The sequence below is a fragment of the Armigeres subalbatus genome, chromosome 2 (genome assembly GCF_024139115.2).
Source record: "Armigeres subalbatus isolate Guangzhou_Male chromosome 2, GZ_Asu_2, whole genome shotgun sequence".
Taxonomy (NCBI): domain Eukaryota; kingdom Metazoa; phylum Arthropoda; class Insecta; order Diptera; family Culicidae; genus Armigeres; species Armigeres subalbatus.
The window spans coordinates 8,113,422-8,139,162 of NC_085140.1; the positions used below are offsets into that span (position 1 = coordinate 8,113,422).

At 39.0% G+C, this 25,741-nt stretch overlaps 1 protein-coding gene across 3 annotated transcripts in view; it reads right to left on the reverse strand.

Moving 5' to 3' along the window:
* LOC134217628 (fibrillin-1-like) overlaps positions 1-25,741 on the reverse strand; it is a 355,498-nt gene that overhangs the window by 287,295 nt on the left and 42,462 nt on the right. For all 3 annotated transcript variants that reach the window (XM_062696431.1, XM_062696430.1, XM_062696429.1), the window contains exon 2: positions 5,637-5,864. In XM_062696431.1, coding sequence (XP_062552415.1) covers positions 5,637-5,864 — 228 coding nt within the window. The remainder of the gene's footprint in view (positions 1-5,636; positions 5,865-25,741) is intronic.

Here is a 25,741-nt window from a genome sequence, read left to right on the forward strand (position 1 = left end):
GAGGATCGATTCTATTGGTGAAGGTTTATGATTAGTCAGATATTGCCTTTAGCCAGTAATGTGAACAAGATAGTCCATTTTCGTAAACTAGCACAAATATTAGTCTGCTCGAAGTTTCTTTTCGACAATTCATATAAAATAAAGATACCCCCAAACACACGCGACACTGCCATGACCCTATTACTAGGCCGCTGCATGCAATGTTCCATTTACGCTACCATACCAACGACGATAGAATTGCAGGCGCCAAGCGAAGGGCGTGTGTTTGGGGGAACCTCAATTGTCATTATTCATGCAGATGCTAACCACCAAGAAACACAATCAAATTAAATACATAAATCATCACATTCGATATGGTTTGCTGAATTGATTGTGGCGTTTCAACATTTATTGCCCACTCCTGTGAATAATTCATCACATCAATCAACCCGAAGCTTTGTATACATCCATCAAATAATGCCCACAAACTTCAAATCCCAAATCTCCCTGACCCCAAATCATCCGTAACAAATGGAAACGGAAACTGTTTAGGGAGCCAGAAACTGGAGCGGTGGATTTTCTCCAACTTTGCTTACGCCATATGCCACAGTATTCAACTTCGACTGAAGAATCCTCGCTCGATTACGCAAACTGGAATGAACCCATCCGGCCGGTTATTGCTTTTATGATGAGCTATGCACTAATCTTCTGCGAAAATGATGCTTCATACCGTCGTCATCATGGAAAGCAGCGGGCATTCGAACCCATTCGACCAACGGCAGGAATCGGATCTTCCCTCCCCTTACACCCCCCACACATACACAATGTGCGTTATTTATGAGCTTCGCCATAAGTGGGAGAGAGTCTGAAAAATTGTATATGCGGGATAAAGTCGTCTGTCACAGTCGTAAATTATAGAACAATCGCTTTTTAGAGTGGGACTCCCCCGGTCCCCAAGCCTTGCGATGACATTATTGTGAAATCGTTCCGATTGCACCGGCGGCGGCATCAGCGGCATGTTGCCACACGTGAAAGGTGCCGAAGTAGGTGGATTGGTGGACAAGACAACTCTCCGGCATTCCGACCGCCCAAAAGAGGAGCTGATTTTGATTCTCGGATGAGGTAATTTCTGAGTGTTAATTTGGGGGAATCATTCCCGAAGATCAACTTTATTAGCAATTCGGTATAGAGCCAATAAACAACATGACGGCTGGTGGTAGTATGGGAACGACTAGGCAAGACCCGCTTCGTCTTTCCTTGTTCGTGAGCCTACGATTTTTACATTTGTCGATTCCGTTGAGCGGGTGTTCGGCGAAAGCGTGGGCGAAACAATTTCTTCTACAAAATCGAAATCGCTTGTATAGTATTATCAGCTCAGCGCGACTTCTGCGAAAAGTTGTTGCTTGTGGGCTTGTGAAAACACATATAGGGGAACTGTTCCAATTTCCATCTCCCGGTCAAAAATTCCTCACATCTCCAACAAAAAATAAATAAAACACAGATTTCGCAGATTTTTTTTTGTTATCTGCATGTTCTATGCTATAAAAATCATAAAAGTAAGAAAACAAACATATTAGTGTTGTGTCAGAAAGGATTGTCGAGGAAGTTATGAGACGAAGAACCGGACCAGTTACCCTATTTGAAAAAGCTGATTCACATTCGCCCAGCCTGAACGTCATCATCCGAAGTAAGAAAATTTTCAGATTCAATAAAAGTGAGTTTTCCAGTTGGCTCACACAGTCACACGTGGAAGTCAAGAAGGAGGAAGTTGGAAGAGATTATAGGACTTTGAAGAAATTGAAATCGAATCTATTGGAATTTCCTGGCTTTTCGTTTTGTCTGCTATGTGGAAAGTATGGAACAAGTCGAATTGTCGCAAAATCCCATAACAAATGGCAGCGTGTGTGGTAATAAAACAAATTTTAATATTTACTGATAACCACGTTCTGAACACGATGGCCCTACAGTTTGCCAGCTCTACACGTTGTGGCTGTGAGAAGCCGTTTTCAGACTTTGTCAGTGCTCGTTCCGTTTGCTTTACCAGCTACTCCACCCAAATCCGCGCTTTCGGACAGCAATAGCTCCTGTGGTAGTATCCTGTTCTGTGTTCGATCTTCGGAGACTCTTGCATAAACAATCTCTCATATAATGCAGTCCACCATGCAGCCAATTCTTTGAAATTGGGTCACAGTTCAGCAAACCTCCAATGTGATGTCATTATTGATTGATTTAATTTATTTTCTAAATTTGTTTCATTCCTAATTTAATTTATTTCATTGACTTGTGCCATTTGAATCATTTGATTCATTTGATTCATTTGATTCATTTGATTCATTTGATTCATTTGATTCATTTGATTCATTTGATTCATTTGATTCATTTGATTCATTTGATTCATTTGATTCATTTGATTCATTTGATTCATTTGATTCATTTGATTCATTTGATTCTTTTGATTCATTTGATTCATTTGATTCATTTGATTCATTTGATTCATTTGATTCATTTGATTCATTTGATTCATTTGATTCATTTGATTCATTTGATTCATTTGATTCATTTGATTCATTTGATTCATTTGATTCATTTGATTCATTTGATTCATTTGATTCATTTGATTCATTTGATTCATTTGATTCATTTAATTCATTTGATTCATTTGATTCATTTGATTCATTTGATTCATTTGATTCATTTGATTCATTTGATTCATTTGATTCATTTGATTCATTTGATTCATTTGATTCATTTTATTCATTTGATTCATTTGATTCATTTGATTCATTTGATTCATTTGATTCATTTGATTCATTTGATTCATTTGATTCATTTGATTCATTTGATTCATTTGATTCATTTGATTCATTTGATTCATTTGATTCATTTGATTCATTTGATTCATTTGATTCATTTGATTCATTTGATTCATTTGATTCATTTGATTCATTTGATTCATTTGATTCATTTGATTCATTTGATTCATTTGATTCATTTGATTCATTTGATTCATTTGATTCATTTGATTCATTTGATTCATTTGATTCATTTGATTCATTTGATTCATTTGATTCATTTGATTCATTTGATTCATTTGATTCATTTGATTCATTTGATTCATTTGATTCATTTGATTCATTTGATTCATTTGATTCATTTGATTCATTTGATTCATTTGATTCATTTGATTCATTTGATTCATTTGATTCATTTGATTCATTTGATTCTTTTGATTCTTTTATTCTTTTGATTCTTTTGATTTTTTTATTCTTTCAATTCTTTTGATTCTGTTGATTCTTCTGACTCTGTTGATTCTTTTGATTCATTTGATTTTTTTCATTCTTCTGATCCTTTTGATTTTTTTTTTGTTCTTTTGATTTTCTTGATTCTTTTTAATCTTTTGATTCTTTTAATTTTTTTTTGATTTTTTTTATTCATTTGATATTTTATTCTTTTGATTCTGTTGATTCTTTCGATTTTTTTTCATTCTTTTGACTTTTTGATTCTTTTGATTCTTTTGATTCTCTTGATTATTTTGATTCGTTTGATTCTTTTGATTCTTTTATTATTTTGATTATTTTAATTTTTCTTTTTTTTGGCTCTGTTGATTCTTTTGATGCTTTTGATTTTTTTGATTCTTTGGATGCTTTTGATTCTTTGGATGCTTTTGATTCTTTTGATTCTTTTGATTCTCTTGATTTTTTTGATTTTTTGATTTCCTGATTCTTTTGATTTTTTGGATTTGTTTTGATTCATTTGAATTTTTTGATTTTTTTGTTTCTTTTAATTCTTTTAATTCTTTTGATTTTTCAGATTCTTTTGATTCTTTTGATTTTTTTGATTTTTTTGATTCTTTTAATTCTTTTAATTCTTTTGATTTTTCAGATTCTTTTGATTCTTGTGATTCTTTTTATTCTCTTGATTCTCTTGATTCTTTAGATTCTTTTGATTCTTTTGACTCATTTGATTCTTTTGATTAATTCGATTTTTTTTATTCTTTTGATTCTTTTGATACTTTTGATTCTTTTGATTCTTTTGATTCTTTTGATTCTTTTGATTCTTTTGATTCTTTTGATTCTTTTGATTCTTTTGATTCTTTTGATTCTTTTGATTCTTTTGATTCTTTTGATTCTTTTGATTCTTTTGATTCTTTTGATTCTTTTGATTCTTTTGATTCTTTTGATTTTTTTGATTCTTTTGATTCTTTTGATTCTTTTGATTCTTTTGATTCTTTTGATTCTTTTGATTCTTTTGATTCTTTTGATTCTTTTGACTCTTTTGATTCTTTTGATTCTTCTGATTCTTTGATTCTTTGATTCTTTTGATTTTTTGATTCTTTTGATTCTTTTGATTCTTCTGATTCTTTGATTCTTTTGATTTTTTGATTCTTTTGATTCTTTTGATTCTGTTGATTCTTTTGATTCTTTTAATTCTTTTGATTTTTTTTATACATTTGATTCCGATGATTTTTTTTCATTCTTTTGATTTTTTTGATTCGTTTGATTCTTTTGATTCTCTTGATTTTTTTATTTTTTTTCATTCTTTCTACTATTTTGACTCTTTCGATTCTTTTGATTCTTTTGATTCTTTTGATTCTTTTGACTCTTTTGATTCTTTCGATTCTTTTGACTCTTTTGATTCTTTTGATTCTTTTGATTCTTTTGATTCTTTTGATTCTTTTGATTCTTTTGATTCTTTTGATTCTTTTGATTCTTTTGATTCTTTTGATTCTTTTGATTCTTTTGATTCTTTTGATTCTTTTGATTCTTTTGATTCTTTTGATTCTTTTGATTATTTTGATTCTTTTGAATCATTTGATTCTTTTGATTCTTTCGATTCTTTTGATTCTGTTGATTCTTCTGACTCTGTTGATTCTTTTGATTCTTTTGATTCTTTTGACTCTTTTGATTCTTTTGATTCTTTTGATTCTTTGATTCTTTTGATTCTTTTGATTCTTTTGATTCTTTTGATTTTTTTTATTCTTTTGATTCTTTTGATTCTTTTGATTCTTTTGATTCTTTTGATTCTTTTGATTCTTTTGATTCTTTTGATTCTTTTGATTCTTTTGATTCTTTTGATTCTTTTGATTCTTTTGATTTTTTTTCATTCTTTTGATTCTTTTGATTCGTTTGATTCTTTTGATTACTTTGATTCTTTTGATTCTTTTATTATTTTAATTCTTTTGATTCCGTTGATTCTTTTTATTTTTTCATTCTGTTGATTCTTTTGATTTTTTGATTCCGTTGATGCTTTTTGATTCTTTTGATTCCTTTGATTCTTTTGATTCTTTTGATTCTTTTGATTCTTTTGATTCTTTTGATTCTTTTGATTCTTTTGATTCTTTTGATTCTTTTCAGGCCGTATAATGAATGAGTGAATACCCCGCTCTTGTATACAAATCCATTAAATGAGTGAATTGCATAAACTCCTGCGCATCCTCCATTAAAACATGTCATCATACAATATTCTTCATAATAGAATCCGTAGCATCCTTTCTTAATCTACGTTTCTCTATTCAAACAAAGGTTCTTACTAATTGGATTCATCTTGATTCTAACATATATCGAAAAATAATGTTCCATCGTTACTCGCAATTTATACACGTTACAGCTGCCGAATATTTATATTTAGGTATTCAGTGTCAAACAGTAGGCACTCACCTTTTACGCATTTGGGCAATTCCTTGACCTGCCACTCATCCGAGTCGATATCGCATCGAATGTCCGCCTTCCCCTCCAGCCTGAATCCCGCCGGGCAGCTGTACCGGGCCGTCACAAACTCTTCGGTCTCGTCCACGGTGATGCGGGCGCTCCCGTAGGCTATTTCCGGCGGCTGTTCGCAGTCTTCATATGCCGGCCGGCGCTGCCCAAAAGATGATTGCGCCAATGCTGAAACCACAATGGGTGGGGAGCATAAGTGAAACAGAAAAGGAAATTAGATCGACCTGCGGCAGTGTGCGACACCGACGTATCGATGTCAATCGTGGAGCGCGGGTGTGCGCGCAGCCTTGATTGATATGCGTGGAAATTGCGATAAATTTGGGAAGTGGTTTCACTCAACGGAATCCGATTGACTGTCAATCATCCGATTAGAGGGAACATTGTTTTGACGGTTTTGATGGTTCCCAATGACCGTGAAAGATCTTCCCTGCTGGATGATGGTGATGGCTGCGGTAGCCAGGACAAAAAAGTTACAGTTATGAGATGATGTCAAGATTCATATGATCGAATAAGATAAACAATAACTAATATAGAAGTTTGCCGGAATTGTTACGCCCAAGGAACCGCTAAACACAATTTATCCCTCTGAACTTCCCCAAATTGAAACGATACAACTTTATAGAAACAATTTCCACGAAAAAGCCATTCCATAAAAATCTATTAAATTCCAATCAACCAGCTGACTGCGGCGTAAACGTGTGACAAGATCATAAATTAGTATTTATTTTATTGGCTTCACAATACGTGTCGCGGTGCACAAAGCACAAAAGAATCCAACCACCCAAAACGGATGGCCCGAAAGGAGAAAAAGTACTGCCGGTCGGGGACGCGCGCGCTCGCTCGGCAGAATGGGAGAAAAACCCATCCAACAACGGCAGAAAAGAATCGAATCGTAGCAATTCCGATCACATAAATCTTTTTCAGTGGAAGCGCACGCGTACGGTTTGCTGGCAGTGGTGAGGTGCATCCGTTGATCGTACAGCTATGTGGAGAGGCGAGGAAATAAAAAAAAACAGATGCAATGTTTCGCAGGAGTTAAAAATTAAATCCAAGTTGGTCAGACGAAACTTTGGTTTTTGGAATTTACTTCTGAACCAGAGATATCACATTTGCTTCGTGCAGATTTTCTGATTTATTTTCTTCCGTATACTTTAGTGAACTATATTGGGAGGTTTTGTGTGTTTTCCATAATATTATAGAATTTGAATAACGTGTTAAGTACTCGTGATTGATGAAAACATTATAACTAAATCTATATCTTTTTCAATTATAGCCACTAGTTTAAGACGAAAAGCCTTCGTGCTGTTATGAAAAGCCCTCCGAACACTCGAGAGTGTTTCCCCGATTTGGAAATCTACAAACAAAGATACTTCTTCTTCTTCTTCTTCTTGTTGGCATTACATTCCCCACTGGGACATTGCCGCCTCGCTGCTTAGTGTTTATTCAGCACTCCCACAGTTATTAACCGCGAGGTTTCTAAGCCAAGTTACCATTTTTGCATTCGTATATCATTAGGCTAACACGATGATACTTTAATGCCCAGGGAAGTCGAGACAATTTCCAAACCAAAAATTACCTAGACCGGCACCGGGAATCGAACCCAGCCACCTTCAGCATGGTCTTGCTTTATAGCCGCGCATCTTACCGCTAGGCTAAGAAGGGCCCCAAACAAACAAAGATACTATGAGAACCAAATGGGTATCTAAAACGCCAAAAGTAGGGCTTCCTTGACTCCATAAATGCGGCGCAATCAACCGCCGAATTGTGGAAGAAATTGAATACTGAAAGGGGCAATCCTAGATCTTACACCTATCTTCATCGATTCGGAAGATCGTACTAATTCCGGAGGTGGCCAATGTACTCTGGGAAAATTTGTCATCGCTGTATGTGGCTACCCAGCCGATTTTCAAAGACTCAAAGCAGCTGAAGCACCTCCCCAGTAACAATATCGTATGATAATAGTTTTAAGGCACTCTTATAGAGTAAATAATGGCCTACAAGAGCATTATAAAACTAAAAATGTTGCTTAGGCTTCGATCTTGGGGGCTGTCCATGAACCACGTAGACCGAATTTTCACATTCTCAAACCCCTAGTAGACTTTCGGTCCTTCGTTGTACAACTGCCCAAGTAACCTAAAGTTTCTTTAAAAGTACGTTTTCACTGATTAAGAGAAAACATACTTTTAAAGAAACTTTAGGTTACTTGGGTAGATACGCGTGCTGCAGATATTCCGGAATGTAGCAGCGTGGAAGACCAATGGACCACCATCAAGAATGCCTTTATCGCCACCAGCGAGGATAATCTGAGCGAACTGCGCACCCAGAGAAAACAATGGATCACCGATGAGACCTGGAGGAAGATAGAGGAGCGAAGAGATGCCAAAGCCACGATAGAGCGAACAGAAACCAGAGGATCCAATGTCTTAGCCCGTCAACGATACTCGGCTCTGGAGAAGAAAGTGAAAAGCTCATCACTTGTCGTCGAGTCAAGTACGAGTCACTGAAGACGGCCTTACTATTGAGATCGAAATACGTATCTGTCAAATGTACAATAAAGTAGTAGAATGAAATGGAATAGTACAAACTCGTCTGATGACAAGTGAATATATTCCACTAAAAACTTAAAATAATTTTCTTATCGAAAAGCTCATGTCATCGCGACAAGCGAGCGTTGACGGACTCTCTTGCCAATGAAGGAGAGAGAGCCGCAGCAACCGGAGACATTCGCCTCCTCTACGATATATCACGACGCTTGTGAAAGACGCGAATGGTCAGCTTTTGATCAACCCAACTGACCAGCTGAAACGCTGGTTCGAACACTTCGAACAACTTTTTCAAGTGCCAGCCAGGCCAACACCACCACAGCATGATCTGCCGGTTTAAGATCATTTGGCCGTTAGGGCGAATGTCATTTCGCCGAAAGGGTCATTTAGCCGAACGCCATTCGGCCAAATGCCGTTTGGCCAAATAGTTGAAATACGTTTCCTTACTAAGTGTGTGAAGTGAGAAGTGAGTAGTAAGTAGTGAGAAGTAAGAAGTGCTGTAAGAAGAAGCAATACGAAGCAAGATCATCTCTGAATGCAGAATAAACAAAGAAAAAGGAAAAAGAAATAAGATAGAATCAAGGAAAAAGCAGGAAGAAAAAACAGGAAGAAGGAAAAAATATTCCTTCTTACTTTTTCCTTCTTCCTTTTTCCTCTTCATGCTTTTTCCTTGATCCTTGAAATAAGGAAAAGGAAAGAAAGAAGAAAGAAGATGTAAAAATGAAGAAGGAAGAATGAAGAAAGCAGGAAAAAAAGGAAGCAGGAATAAAGAAGAAGGAAGAAGAAAGAAGGAAAAAAGAAGAAGAAAGAATGAAAAAGGAAGAAGCAAGAAGGAGAAGGAAGAAGGAAGCAATAAGATAGAAGAGAAAAAAGAAAATGGAATAAGGAAAAAAGAATAAGGAATTATATAGAAGGAAGAAGGCAGAAGGAAGAAAGAAGAAGAAAGAACTAAGATGACAGAAAGAAGATGGATGAAGAAGAAGGATATAGGAAGAAGGAAGAAGAAAGAAAGAAGAAAGAAGAAAGAAGGAAGAAGAAAGAAGAAAGAAGAAAGAAGAAAGAAGGAAGAAGAAAGAAGAAAGACGAAAAAAGAAAAAAGATAGAATAGCTTAGCTAAGCTTGATTGACTGTACCCATGTAGTTGCTAGTCGTGATTGGCCGAGAAACAACAAATAATGCACAGCTCACCAATTGAATAGTTGTAGCATACAGTAATTTTGTATATAGTTTGTAAATAGATTTTGTAAATAAATTAGATTGTAAGTATACAAATCTTTCAAACGCCAATAAACTTAGATATAATGTTCCCTTGACATAGGCAAGCGAGCATTAATCAAGCAGCCAAGCTTTCCAAGGTCGAGGCCATTTGTTTCCTGGATAAGGTGGGAAAGGGATAGCAGCGCGACTATCTGGTCAAGTTATCAATCGTGCCGATAAAGCCACGATTGTACACAAAGGGGTCGGGAAATGACGTACTTCCGGTTGTGTCCGAGTCCCACCTTCCTTAATCTGAGGATTCACAGACTCGAGCATTTCGTCCGTGATTCTCCAAGGAGTTAGAAGTACGCGTTTGTTGTTAGTGTTTCGTTTGTTACAATTGCTGTAGGCAAATCAAGTGTGCGTGTTATTCGTGTGCGGTTGTAGTAATTAAAGTGAAACAATCAGATTGGCTTTATATTTCACCCGCAGCGAATTCCGCGCACCCAAGCGCGCGCTTCATCCCCTACGGACGAAAGATTCCTGGCAGTCGCCAACCGGCCAGAAGCGGACGATCCGTCACTATATCGGTCCGAGGAGGCCAGGGGACCTCTAAGTGGACGGAATCCACCAGCCGGTCCGTCAAGCTACCGGCAATCAAGTGACCCCGTCGGCAAACCGCCATCGCGATTCACAACACGCTTCAAGCGTTGCCCTGGCCGGGGAGCATCGACCCCGCCCAACGGTCATCGATACGGTGAGTCTCCCATCTTTTTTTGTACGGAGTGCGGCGTCCAAGGAGGGCGCCGCGGAGGAATTTGTTGTCCAGTCGTGCCGCTAAAGCCATCGCGCTGTTTTCCTTTGTCGTGAGTGCTACCCCGCCGACAAGTAATTAGGTCCGTCATCACGGAGCGTGAGAGCGTGAGCTAATTTGCCACCACCTAACCAGTTAATAGGAGCGCATACTATTTAGAGGGCTATCGACTGTTACCGATGACGTCACCGATCGTCGAAGGTGTCGTTGCCAATTGCTCTCAAAAGTGGACTTGGTAACAGGAGCGCAGAATGTGAAGGAGATGCGCGAAAGTTAGTCGTGACGTCATGTAATAGCGCAGAACGCACAGAGCACACTGTCCCCCAATAAATATGTGTCCCTATTAGAAGTAAGGAAATAAATGTTCATTAATGTTTTCCATGTCGCTTAACAGTATTTCCCTAGCAAATTTGTTAATTAATTGTATCACCTGTCATAAGACGAGTTTAAACAATCCCATTGAATTCCACCACTTAATTGTATCTTGACAGATACGTATTTCGACCTCAACAGTAAGGCCGTCTTCAGTGTCTCGTACTTGACTCGACTAGTCGAGTGTTACCGATGACGTCACCACCGAGATCGACTAGTCGAGTCAAGTACGAGACACTGAAGACGGCCTTACTGTTGAGGTCGAAATACGAATCTGTCAAGAAACAATTAAGTGGTGGAATTCAATGGGATTGTTTAAACTCGTCTTATGACAGGTGAAAACATTCCACTAAAAAGCTCAACATAATTTTCTTATCAATTAATTGTATACTTTTCGTCACAACACGTCATTATAGTTGCGAGTCCCATCCTCTGTGTTTCTTTACGAGTTTGACTGGGTATGTTGTATGCTTCCAATTCGTTGTAGAAGAGCAGGCGAGCGGAGAGAGTCTGCCGATGATGATAGGCACACTCACGCTTAGAGTGTATTAGATGTGGTGGGCTCTCACCGTCTCTCTGAGTGGCTTCGTGGCTGTAAAGTATGCACTGAAAAGGAATAGTATGTTAGTTGGGAAGGAAATATATTGGAAATCGCCTTGCTAAGCGACTATTTTTTTTTTTGAGCGACGCCATATTCATGATGATACAAAAACGGAAAGCCAATATCTTAACTACTTCGCGACGACTAAAAAACGCACTGCACAACGCTTGCTCGATGACTACTCCGAACAAACACGCACTGAACTGATTAAATTTATTACCGGCCGCGCAATGCAGAACACTGTCCGAAACAAGAGAAAACACGCACTCGAAAGAAGAAAAAAAGAAGGAATAAAGAAGAAGGAAGCAGAAAGAAGGAAGAAGGTAGAAAGAAGAAAAAAGGAGAAAGAAGGGAAAATGTAGAAGACGAAAGAGAGAAGCAAGAAGGAAGCAAAAAAACAAGGAAGAAAGCAGGAGAAAAAAGGAAGGAGGAAGAAAGGGCTAAGAAGAAGGATGAAGGAAGAAAGAAGAAGGAAGGAGTTCTCTGGTTCTCAGTTTACTTTTCTCTTCCCACTTTTCACTTTTCATTTCTCGCTTCTCATCCTTTCTTAATTGATTCCACTATCGTCAAGTAAATAACAATATAATAATAATAATATAATAATAATAACACATAATACTAGAGATTCAAACAGCATCGAGCGCATGAAATCAAACAAAGCCCCAGAGATCGATCGCATATCAGCTGAGATGCTCAAAGCTGACCTCATGACATCCGCTCAACTATTGCCTCGTTTATTTCGTAATATCTGGGCCTCCTCATCAGGCATTGAAAAAAATCAGATCATGAGTAAAAATCGGCTAAATTCATGCCAACTTGATGCTCTACTGCGGCCTAATCGCTGATGCTTTCTAGATCGTTGAAATTTGGCGTTCGTTGATTCAATGTTTAAATATCTTCATCGCTCACCAATGGGAGACAACTGAGTGAAGCAAATCACTTGGTAACCTAACAATGAGTGTTGTTACCACACGCTGTTAGAAAAATCTTTCCAGACATTAGGAAAATTGAGTCCGCTATGAGAATGGAACTCTGATACACTGCATGGGAGGCTTTGATACTTTCTCTCCTCCATCCCAGCTACTTAAAAGCAGAGTGAATAAAGCAGAACACCTGATGTATTTTGGTTTTATTCTAGGTGAGCGAGCGTACCACAAATGCTCCAATCGTAGCTTCCCTGGATACCATACCAAGTTTAGCTTGGCGAACTCTGTTGCTCGTTGTTTACGCAGCAACGATCGTTCATAATCATTGTTTGGTATCCATCTGAGCAAGGCTGTTCACTCACTGGCATAGGATGCTATGATTCAATTAGATCAATGCTCGTCCATTTCACTCACGCTTTCAATGCCTGCTCCTCATACCCATTTGTTAACACCACTCCTCCCCCCCGCCCCAGAAAATTTGAAAATTGAATTCTAAAATAGTCAATTATTAGGGGGAGATCCCCCAGTGCCGAACACATAAGCCATTTAACGAAAACCTCTCCTATTTTCCTATTTTGTGAGTAATGACATTATTGAGAACAGTTATTATTTTCACTTGCTTTAAGTTGTTATTGTTATTATTGTTATTGTTAGGAGCCCTCCTTGGCCGTGCGGTAAGACGCGCGACTACAAAGTAAGACCATGCTGAGGGTGGCTGGGCTCGATTCCCGGTGCCGGTCTAGACAATTTTAGGATTGGAAATTGTCTCGACTTCCCTGGTCATAAAGTATCATAGCCTCATGATATACGAATGCAAAAATGGTAACTTGGCTTAGAAACCTCGCAGTTCATAACTGTAGAAGTGCTTAATGGACACTAAGCTACGAGGCAGCTCTGTCCTAGTGTGGGGATGTAATGCCAATAAGAAGAAGAAGAAGAAGTTGTAGATGTTAAAATGTGTTAGTAGAGCTTATTTGATTCTCCAGCTAAACTTTTTATATCCTACTCCAAATTCTCTCTCCAGCTAAACTTTTTATATCCTACTCTAAATTCCCACTGTTGCGTAACGTTTTGAGAAATTTTGTGAAACTGGCAACACTGGCAATTAAATGTATGCGTTGCATACTGAAGAAATAGTATTTGATTAGAATAGTTTAGAGTGGTGATGGAGCCTGTAGCTTGTGAATTCGACATTGTTGTTTCAAAAGGGCGAAAGTCGCAAAAGTAAACATTGACTTCTTCTGCTGATTTCAGGAAGATTAGAGACTTCTGGCGGTATTTTCCACTTTCGTTCGATAGAAGGCGCGGAGCGCCACCAGTTCCATGTGATTGTTAGTTGTTGAGGAATTTGCAGGAAAAGGCATTGTTTACGTTTGCGACATTGGCCCTTATGAAACAACAGTATCGAATTGTGATGGAACTAGTTTTTATTGCGAGAAGATAGAAAAATTCGAACGAGGATCCGACGGTCGACCATCGGAAAACTGTTCCGCAAACTTCAAATCACTTGATGCACGGAAAATAATGTTGGTTGATTTTTTCGGTGCAAATGTTGATTATTGAAATCAAAGAAAAAATGTAACTTTAAACGAGGGTTACATGCCGCTATATATTTAAAAAAAGTTTTATGGTACTTTCAAGGTATTTCGGAACGTATTTATGCGTTTTAGAAAAACATTTTAGACTTCTTGAATATTCTTGATATCAAGGAATATCAACACTTTTCGCACAGTGCATGTAATTTGAAGTTTCCGACACTGAGTCTTCTTCTGCTTCTTAGCTCCGCAAAATTAGAAGTTTTCTCTGTTCTCGCAATATGTTACTTTATATCCAGCTTTTTACGCAACGGTGCCATAATACGTTGCATCACCCCTTTTGACATATGCTGTGTACACTATAATTTTTATATAGATAGATCTCAGCAGTCTTTGACTAATTAAATTTTCTATTCCAAGCTGTCAAAATTTTGCTGGAGTTCGAAACGTGAAATATGGTTTTATCTCAGGATTTTATATTCAAACTAGAATTTCAATCAATTATTTCTTTCTAAATTCATAGTTTTACTACCTTCCTACTTTTTAGGTGTCCATAACAATTTTGGGGACTCCTTTGGATAATTTAATTCTTGCTGCCGCGAAATTCAAAGATATTTGGTGTTTTCGTAGAAATATTGATGGGGATATTATTCACACGATGTACATCTCGGAAGACCGAAACCCACAAACATGTTGCTAAAAATATAACTCCACGTAATGCGCTTTAGAGCAGGGGCCGTACACTAATTACGTAAGCATTTTTCTGAGTTTTTCAAGCCCCCCTCCCCCCATGTAAGATTTTTTCCACACAAATATTTTTTTATTTATATGGAGCGTAAGAAAATAGCAGACCTCCCCTTCCCCCATAAGTGCTTACGTAATTAGTGTACGACCCCGCAGGAGTGACCCAATTTTTCAATAAATCCATACTTTTCTCACAACGATTTTGTGAGCACAGGATGACCATCTGGAATATCCATCACGTAAGGACATGAGGAAGTGTCTGTCATTCCTTACTTTCATACAAAAATGAGTTGTATAACAAATTGTTGTGTTTTGATTGTGAGGGGATTGAAATAAAGATAATACACTTGCATATTTATTAGAAATAATAAGTGACAAACTTCCCAAAATTGCTATTTTTAATAATACTTTGTGTGAAATGAACACTGCTGCCAAAACGGTTTCTTTCAAGCCAATATAAATCACAAAACCCACCTTTTCCAATATCATTTTCAATTTTTGTTTCTGCTTATTTATGTGGTTTTCTGATACCTTAGCAAGATGAATCAATTGAATTGAAGAAAGTTTAACAAAACAGTTGTAAAGAATGGCTATTTGATCATATGAAAAATCTCACAGTCCGGACCCAGGGGACAGCAGAATTTGATTTTGCACCGAAGTTATTATATATCTATCAAATCATGATCGTTAGCAATGTTTCTAATTTTGACCATCTCCACCTAATCAGAATGCATTCGATTGAGTTCAATATTGTTGATTCAAAGTATGGTAAAACATTAAATTTTTTGGCATTTTCATTCATTTTCAAATCTTGTACAAAGTTTACAACATGAGGAGCAGATATTCCATGCAGGTAAGGGGCTTTTCAATGGCGTTCGTTTGTACTACATATCATGGTAAAGGGAAAAACGACACTCTTTAATCAATTTTCGGTAAAGAATCAACTTGTCGTTGCAGAATGTCAATCAATTATTGGCCTCCATAATTGAAAGAGAGAGTTTTTTGGACCAATATTGTCCAGAGATTTTTGAACTAATTTTTGTATAAACATTGAGTGAAAGAAGGATTATCAATGAAAAGAATAAAAAACTATTTCCATTCGACCAAATGTCCCTTAAACTAAACGTCCTTTCGACGAAATGTTATTTGACCAGATGTCATTCGACTAAATGTCAATTCACAAAACTTTCCAAAGTCGACTACGATGAAGTATTGGCATAATTACATTGATATCATTAGTTTTTGAGCTTGTGCCATAAAATAGAATAGACGGTATTTCACCATCTTAGTATCTAATATTTTGCTTTTTCTGCAGGTTTTCTATTTTTCCATAGTACACCAGAGTCTCCAGAAGGTTCCGTTTGCTCAGGTGAACAATACCCATTGCCTTCCGTATTCGTTAATTCGTATTATCTATTTTACTAAATTACCTTTTAATATTCGCTTTCAACATTCGACTAACTTTCCATTCGACTAAATGTCCTTTCGACTAAATATCCATTCGACCAAATGTCTATTCGACTGAATGTCCATTCGAATAAATGTCACTCGACTAAACGTCATTTGATGAACTGTCCCAAAGCCCAGTTCGATGGACACAAAACTCACTCGTGGGTCCTTATCAATCCTAGGGTTACATATGTAGGACCAATGTTAAAGATCTCCATCCTGAAGACGGCTGCTCGCTTTAGCTCTGACCCAGGTAAGATCTATTGACTCCTTTGTTGAGGCTCCTTCGTACTGCGCCCCTGCGTCTGTTTCTGCTATGATGAAGTATACACTAGGCGAGCCAAGTTGTAGAGTAACTTGATTTTATTTTTGTTGTTGAAAACTTGATTTTATTTTTCAAATTATAGAAACCGTGTTTTCGTCACTGATCCCTTCCCATGTAATCCATTCCAAAATAAAGTAATTCCCTTATCAGTTTACTTTGGCGCCATTTTCGATTGCATAAAGAGAATGCTTCAACACTTCGAGAAGGTACAAATATGGTCAATTCGGACCGAATCTAATTTGAATAAATCTGCGGCTTATCGGTTGAAGCTTCTTTTTGCTAATAAAGCTAACCAGAATTGGGCGGAGAGAAGCGAGGCGTCACATCTACCACGCTGGATTTGGCGGAGTGTGTAAATATATTATTTATGGCCGGTTGGTGGCCCGGTGGACTATCGGGTTAGGTGTAAAATTATTCACGAATCAATTTCGGCATTTTGGAAAAGGTTTCGGACAGTCAATTTCGGTTCATTATGGGCGGACCTGTTCTCGCTGCTCCAAATTGGTGGTTACCATTAGAAGTGTCGTAAAAATCTTTGATGGATTTATGAGATTTGTTCCCCTTGGCACGAGCTCGATCGATTTGGTGTTTTCATTCATAAAGCTGAATCCTAGATGCTGCTGAGTAGAAGTTATGGGTGATTAAAAAGATGTTTAGTTAAACGAAAGCTCAAAGTATCGATTACTATTTGATAAGATAATGGAAATCTATCGAAATTTACTCACATTTGATCAAAGCATGTTTTTGACAGTTGATGACTATATTTGGCTCCTTTGTTCCATCAGTCATTCTGCAGCATCGTCCATTTCTACTCACCGAACGGAATTTTAATGATCAATGTAGATCTTTTCCTATCATGATCGCATTTGGTGGCCGAATCTGGTGCTATGTTTCAAACTAACCTCGCCGTAAAAGGCCATAGAAAAGAATCTCCGAATCAAGATTTCCCAACGGCCACCAACGTTTCCGACAGGGCCTTGTAACGAAAACTGCCACAAGATTGATGAGCCTTTGCTCGGGTGGTCGGTCAGTCGTCGGTAGATCGTACCAGCTGAACACCACAGGAGCGTGCGTGAGTGCGTAACCGCAGCTAGTGGTCGGCTGGCGGCACGGCAACCTAATGTGTTAATCATTGCCTAATTTGTCGCGCTTTTTAAGGTCCTATATTTGAGACGAATCGTTTTTGTGGCTTCTTTGTTCTTCTTGTCTCGCTTTCTCACGTTCGTAGGACGTTAAACCTCTTGGAAGCAACTGTCTGTCTAGTTTGTATGCTTATAATCTGTTCCGGAGGCGTCTCACGATTGCGATAATCGGATAGCTCGTACCAGAGTCCCGATATTGTATTGTGTTTTGCGGTGAAATCATGTATTGATATTTTATTGTGCAATTCTTCTATCAAGTCAATGTGGGAAAATTTAAATTAGTTTATACAGGTTCGACTGAATTCAATTACAGTGCGACAAAAATGGTATCTTAGCAAATGCTATTTGTTTGCAACATGCTCAAAATTCTTATACAAATGTATGACGTTTTTGTACTTTGAATAGTTTGTAGAATAATGTATCTTAACACAATATGAAATATTTAACTGAAAAGCATCAATATTATAATGAGCTCGTTAAATAACGTTCCAAAAAACTGAATTAATGTCTGCAGCCATTGAAGCATATTGAATTAATAATTCTCTCTTCAAAACAGAGCATTTACAACGCAGAACATAAATTCATTGAGTGTTATCTCCAGCAACGCACGATAAGTTAAATAATTGCTTTTCAAAGTAACAAATTTCCTAGAACAAACATGTACGTATTAAATAAATACGATACTGCATCGGACAATAAATGTTTTCGATTCTGATTCGATCCGGCAAGCGACGATCATCGGAGATTTACATCAACGTTGTACTTCGCTGCCAACCTGACCATATCCCTTGGTTATATTTATATGTGTTTAACTCGTTTGTTCATTCAACGAAATAACCAGCGGGTGGTTGGTAGCTGCCCCATGCTGTGACCAGGGCGTTACCGGCGTTTAACTTATTTTCCGAATATCTCGTGCGGCGGCAGTGGCAATCGGCAGAAGCTTATGCTATGCAGTCGAGACGGGGTCCACCCACGTGGCGGGACGCATCAACGATTCATTGCCGGTTGAATGGTCGACATATTTAATACTCGTCGTGGCGTCGAAGATGGGTGGCGATATAAGGTGACATGGTTATGTGTGGAAATGGTGATGTTAGTTTAATTTTTCTCATTTTTATGCTATGTATTGGAAATGTTCTGAAAAGATATGTAAAGTTACGTAAAAATCTAATCTGTTCTACATCTTCCACGATATGATTCCGCAATCTTACATACAACAAAAGTAAACTTTCACGCACCATTTTGTGTCTTAAGTCAAATTTATCCATTGGCCAAAGCACATTTCAAAATTTTGAAAAATATCGTTGCTAAACATTAAATTTATTGCACAGGCGAGTGAGACACCCATTTATAGTGCAGACGGTTTCATTTAGTAATTTTTCCATGTATATTCATTTCGCCAACCATCAATCGGGCTAGAAATTGAAGAACTTGAGCTTGTTTAGTTTAGAAATGCATCTTTAGTCTGAGACATATTAAAATTTCATTCTGCCAAGCTGGATCGTACTAGCTCTTCAAGAGGGAATGTGACCATTACTTTACGTCGAAGCACCAATTGCCGAGATTCCAGCATAAGCTTGTCGATGTAATGCATGATCGGAGGCTACTTTTATGCAAAACATCAGGCCTGAGCGAACACGTGAAGGAGTCAAAACGACACAGGTCTCCAGCTAGTTTTCCACAAGGGGCACTACATCATATTGGAATCTGATTCTACCAACCGGTTGAGCCGTTCTGGGGCTCTTAAAGTACTTTACGTTTTCCTTGTCCAAACATGGACAACATTTCCCAGACTATGGTCCCTCTTTTCAAACTATCAAATTACTACAATTTGGTAAAGTGTGCGCATTACATATTTTTATAGGTATTCCTCCAATTTATTCTGTTGTAAAATATAAGCTGAGCATTGTGTACACTAAGCATGCTTTAACAATTTTACTAAATGATAACTTTCAAATCCCACATACTCTGGGATACCTTATAACATATTTCAAGCTGTATATTAAAACGATATGTGCTCCTATGATTCAACCCTATTTTCAGAAGCATTGTTTTCATATCATTCAACAAGCCCTTCAATCTTTCTCATTTTCATCTGCAGATGACAGCTCACGTAATCGAAATGATTGTGGTTAGAAGAGGATTCTAATTTATGAATCAGTCATAGAACCCATACACTAGCTTTACTTCTATCATTCGAGAGAACATTCGTGAACATCACAATGAAGCATAGAGTAAAATTGCCTCAATCACGAGGTGAAACGGAGAGCTGTCCCTCCATGAGAAAACTAACGGCAATTAGGGATAATAACTTCCTCTTCCATAGCCATACGCTATTAATGCTTATACTACTTGAATAGATATTTGAGAATGTAACATTATTGAATACTTTTTTGCCTTTCTCGTACAACAAAATTGTACTCCAAAATCGAACTTTTTATAGAAGTCTCAAAGACCCATGATTTGCGATTTGGGTGTAACTTATTTTGTAATCAAATATTGTTTTATCGATTCCGTAGAACACAAGCGTTTTACTCCAAAACTAATTCCCTTATCATATAGAGGAAAGTCTTTTCTGTCGGATACATACGGTGGTTTTCTCAGAAAATGATTGCATTAGCAGGAGTTTGCCTTCCAATGTTTGTTTACAAAATAAGTTACGCTTTTATTTATTTATTACCAGACTAAGGCCGGAGTGGCCTGTGCTGCACATAAAAGTCTTCTCCATTCAGCTCGGTCCATGGCTGCACTTCGCTAACCACGCAGTCCTCCACCTGATCGATCCACCTTGCCCGCTGTGCACCTCGCCTTCTTGTTTCCGTCGGTCCTTGTTTCGCGGTGTGAACGATGGATGGTTCTCCCAACAGCTGATCCAACTCGTGGTTCATTCGCCTCCTTCACGTACCGTCCGCCATCTGCACCCCACCGTAGATGGTACGCAACACTTTTCTTTCAAAAACTCCCAGTGCGCGTTGGTCCTCCACGAGCATCGTCCAGGTCTCGTGTCCGTAGAGAACTACCGGTCTTATAAGCGTTTTGTAGATAGTCAGTTTGGTACGGCGGCGCACTTTATTCGATCGGAGCGTCTTACGGAGTCCAAAGTACGTACGATTTCCAGCCACTATGCGCCTCCGAATTTCTCTGCTGGTATCGTTATCGGCGGTCACCAGTGAGCCCAAGTATACGCAAATTCTTCAACCACCTCGATTTCGTCATCACCGATAGAAACTCGTGGTGGGTGGCTTACATTGACCTCTCTTGAGCAAGAGGCCTATCATGTACTTCGTCTTCGACGTGTTGATGACTAGTCCAATCCGTTTAGCTTCGCTTTTCAGTCTGATTTAGGCTTCCTCCATCCTCTCAAAGTTACGTGCCATGATATCAATATCGTCGGCGAAACCAAATAACTGGACGGACTTCGTAAAAATCGTACCACTCGTGTCAATCCCTGCCCTTCGTATTACTCCCTCCAAAGCGATGTTGAATAGCAGACACGAGAGACCATCACCTTGCCGTAACCCTCTACGCGTTTCGAAGGGACTCGAGAATGCCCCTGAAACTCGAACTACGCACATCAACCGATCCATCGTCGCCTTGATCAACCGTATCAGTTTATCCGGAAATCCGTTTTCGTTCATTAGCTGCCATAGCTGGTCCCGATCGATTGTATCATATGCGGCTTTGAAGTCGATAAATAGATGACGTGTGGGCACGTTGTATTCGCGGCATTTCTGCAATACCTGACGTATGGCGAACACCTGGTCTGTGGTAGAGCGTTCACCCATAAATCCCGCCTGGTACTGCCCCACGAACTCTCTTGCAAATGGTGTTAGTCGGCGGCATAAAATTTGGGAGAGTACCTTGTAGGCGGCGTTCAGCAATGTGATTGCGCGGTAGTTGCTACAATCCAGCTTATCGCCCTTTTCGTAGATGGGACACACGACACCTTCCATCCGCAGAACCTCATCCTCCCAAACCTTGGTAATCACCCAGTGCAGTGCTCTCCTGTTCCTCTTGGAACTACCAACTGCTCGAATTTCCCCAGAAAATTATTGATAGATATTGTTTCAGAAATTCATCCTCTGATTCTTTCTGAAAGTCTCTTTGACATTTTTTTTTCTCGTAAATAACTTAAGAAATTCTTTTCTTTCCTTTCCATCTAGAAATTCTTTCGAAAAAATCCTCCAGAAATTAATTCCATCGTCCGGAAATTAATACAGAAAATTCTTCGGTACTTTCTCCACGAATTCCTTGGGGAAATTCGAAAATTTCTCTTGTAATTTTTCAAAATTTCTGCCAGGAATTTCTTCGCAAAAACTCTAGTACGATATTCTAGGAATTTCCGGACGAATTTCTAATGAAATTCCTTTGGAAATTACTCCAAGTAATTGCTTCAGAAATTCTTCTAGAAAAAAAAATAGAAAGGAATTCTTTCAGAAATTCTTTTAGATATTCATTTGGATATTCCTTAATAAAATCTTCGGAAATACTTTTAGAAATTGCTTTGGAAATCCCTTTATGAGTTATGAGATAATCTCGTGAATCACTTATACGATATCTTCGAAAATTTCTTCGATATTATCTTTGTAAAACCCTTCGGAAATTTCTCTAGATATTCCTTCAGAAATTCTTTTAAAATACTTCAAAAAATTTTAATTGATTTCTCTTACTTCTTAAATATTATCTTGGGAATGTCTTTAGAAATTCATTTGGAAATTTCCTTGCAAGTTCCGTCGGCAATTCTTTTAGAAATTCGTCAGGAATTTCTTTAGCAATTCCTTCAGAAATCAGAAATTCTTTTGAAATAACTTCGAAAAAACCATTAGAAATTTCTTCGTAAATTTATTCAAGAATAGCTTGAAAAATTTCTACAGGAATTCCTTTGAATTTTTGTAAGAAATTCATTAGGAAGTTTCTTTAGGAAAACCCTTTTTAGGAAATTCCTTCAGAAATTTCTATGCAAATCCCTGCTGGAATTCCTTCAGAAAACAATTTAGGAACTTCTTTGGAAATTTCTAAGCGTGTGCGAGTTGGCTCTTGTTTCGGACGGCGGGACGATCGCGCGATTTGCCGAAATTTTGTGTTTTGCATTGCGCGGCCGGTAATAAAGTTAACCAGTTCAGTGCGTGTTGGCTCTTGTTTCGGACGGCAGAACAATCGCGCGATTTGCCGAAATTTTGTGTTTTGCATTGCGCGGCCGGTAATAAAGTTAATTAGTGCAGTGCGTGTTGGCTCTTGTTTCGGACGGCGGAACGATCGCGCGGTTTGCCGAAATTTTGTGTTTTGCATTGCGCGGCCGGTAATAAAGTTAATTAGTGCAGTGCGAGTTGGCTCTTGTTTCGGACGGCGGAACGATCGCGCGATTTGCCGAAATTTTGAGTTTTGCATTGCGCGGCCGGTAATAAAGTTAATTAGTGCAGTGCGAGTTGGCTCTTGTTTCCGGACGGCGGAACGATCGCGCGGTTTGCCGAAATTTTGTGTTTTGCATTGCGCGGCCGGTAATAAAGTTAATTAGTTCAGTGCGAGTTGGCTCTTGTTTCGGACGGCAGAACGATCACGCGATTTGCCGAAATTTTGTGTTTTGCATTGCGCGGTCGGTAATAAAGTTAATTAGTGCAGTGCGAGTTGGCTCTTGTTTCGGACGGCGGAACGATCGCGCGATTTGCCGAAATTTTGTGTTTTGTTTTGTTTTTCCTTAGGACGGTTCGTAAGTAAATTGATGAATATATTTTATTATTTTTACAGCATATACTGTTATTGACAAACGCTCTATATTGTCGAATAGAGCTCCCTATTATTCACCTTTCCCACTAACACAAATTTTCCTTCCTGAGACATCTATGAAGGTAGTATGGGTTCCCTGCATCTTCACTAGTAGATGTTGAACTAACATTCCTTCCTTCCTTCCGTGATTGTAAGGACGTGGCCAGGTATACAACTGCTACTGTATAGGAAAAGGTACTAATCCCAAGTACCAATTTGCGACAATATACAGTAGATTGCTCAATTGAGCATTGTATAGCCACCCACGATTTGTACAATCACATATGCTATGCTATGCTTCTTTGGAAATTTCTAAGCGTATTACTTTCAAAATTCCTTTAGGAGTTCTCCGAATATTACTTTATCCATTCCTTTAGGAATTTCCTCGAAAATCTTCAATTCCTTTAGAAATGTCTTTATAAGTTCCGGAAGTTCCTTCAAAAAAATTTCATAGATTCCTTTGGGAATTGCTACACGAATTTCTTTGGAAATTCATTTATGAATTCCTTTGAAAATTCATTTAGGAATTTCTGCAGAAATGCTTTTAAAAATGTCTTTGTGAATTTCTTTGGAAATACCTTTAAGGGCTCCTTCGAAATTTTCGGTATGCAGTCCTTCAGAAGTTTCGTTGAAATTACTTCGTGAATTCCTTCAAGAATTTCTCTAGGAAATCCATTAGATTTTTTTTGGAATTCATTCCGAAATCTCTTTAGACAAAATGAAAAATAAAAAAAAAACTTAACCCATAAAAGAATGTCCAGGTTGAGGATCAAAGGCCGGTTCTTCAATTTTAGCATAATCAACGTCCATAGCCTACACTCCGGAAGCACTGATGATGATAAGGACGCATTTTACGCGCAGCTGGAACGTTAGTACAACAGCTGCCCAAGCCACGACGTCAAAATCATCATAGGAGATTTGAACGCTCAGGTTGGCCAAGAGGAGGAGTTTAGACCGACTATTGGAAAGTTCAGCGCTCACCGGCTGACGAACGAAAACGGCCTACGACTAATTGATTTCGCCGCCTCCAAGAATATGGCCATTCGCAGCACCTACTTCCAACACAGCCTCCCGTATCGGTACACCTGGAGATCACCACTGCAGACAGAATCACAAATCGACCACGTTCTGATTGATGCACGGCACTTCTCCGACATTATCGACGTCAGGACATATCGTGGCGCTAACATCGACTCTGACCACTCTATGGCGATGGTTAAACTGCGCCCAAAACTATCCGTCATCAACAATGTTCGGTACCGACGACCGCCGCGGTACGACCTAGAGCGACTGAAGCAACCTGTCGCCACTGCATACGCGCAGCATCTAGAGGCAGCGTTGCCGGAAGAGGGTCAGGAATACAGGAGGAAGGAGGAATACAGTCAAAGCAGCCATTAACGACGCAGCGGAGAACAACGTCGGGTATATGGGTCGAAGTCGACGGAACGATTGGTTCGACGAAGAGTGCAGACAGATTCTGGAGGAGAAGGACGCAGCGCGGGCGGTCGCGCTGCAGCAAGGTATCCGGCAGAACGTGGAACGTTATAGACGGAAGCGGAGACAGCAGACCCGCCTTTTTCAGGAGAAGAAACGCCGCCTGCAAGAAGCGGAGTGCGAGGAGATGGAACAGCTGTGCCGTTCTCAAGATACACGCAAGTTCTATCAGAAGCTCAACGCATCCCGCAAAGGCTTCGTGCCGCGAGCCGAAATGTGCCGGGATAAGGATGGGAGCATCTTGACGGACGAACGTGTGGTGATCGAAAGGTGGAAGCAGCACTACGAGGAACATCTGAATGGCGCTGAGAGTACAGGCAGTGAAAGTCAAGGCAGCGGAGGAGATGACTACGTCAGTTCAGCGGACGATGGAAGCCAACCAGCCCCAACCTTGAGGGAAGTTAAGGATGCCATTCAACAGCTAAAGACCAATAAAGCAGCTGGTAAGGATGGTATCGGAGCTGAGCTCATCAAGATGGGCCCGGAAAAGCTGGCCACTTGCCTGCACAAACTGATAGTCAGAATCTGGGAAACCGAACAGCTACCGGAGAAGTGGAAGGAAGGGGTTATTTGTCCCATTTACAAGAAAGGCGACAAACTGGAGTGTGAGAACTTTCGAGCGATCACCATCCTTAATGCCGCCTACAAAGTGATATCCCAGATCATCTTCCGTCGTCTGTCACCATTAGTGAACGAGTTCGTGGGAAGTTATCAAGCTGGCTTCGTTGACGGCCGCTCGACAACGGACCAGATCTTTACTGTACGGCAAATCCTTCAAAAATGCCGTGAATACCAGGTCCCAACGCACCATCTGTTCGTTGATTTCAAGGCGGCATACGACAGTATAGACCGCGTAGAGCTATGGAAAATTATGAACGAGAACAGCTTCCCTGGGAAGCTTACCAGACTGATCAAAGCAACGGTGGATGGTGTGCAAAACTGTGTGAAGATTTCGGGCGAACACTCCTTCTTCTTCTTCTTCTTATTGGCATTACATCCCCACACTGGGACAGAGCCGCCTCGCAGCTTAGTGTTCATTAAGCACTTCCACAGTTATTAACTGCGAGGTTTCTAAGCCAGGTTACCATTTTTGCATTCGTATATCATGAGGCTAGCACGATGCTACTTTTATGCTCAGGG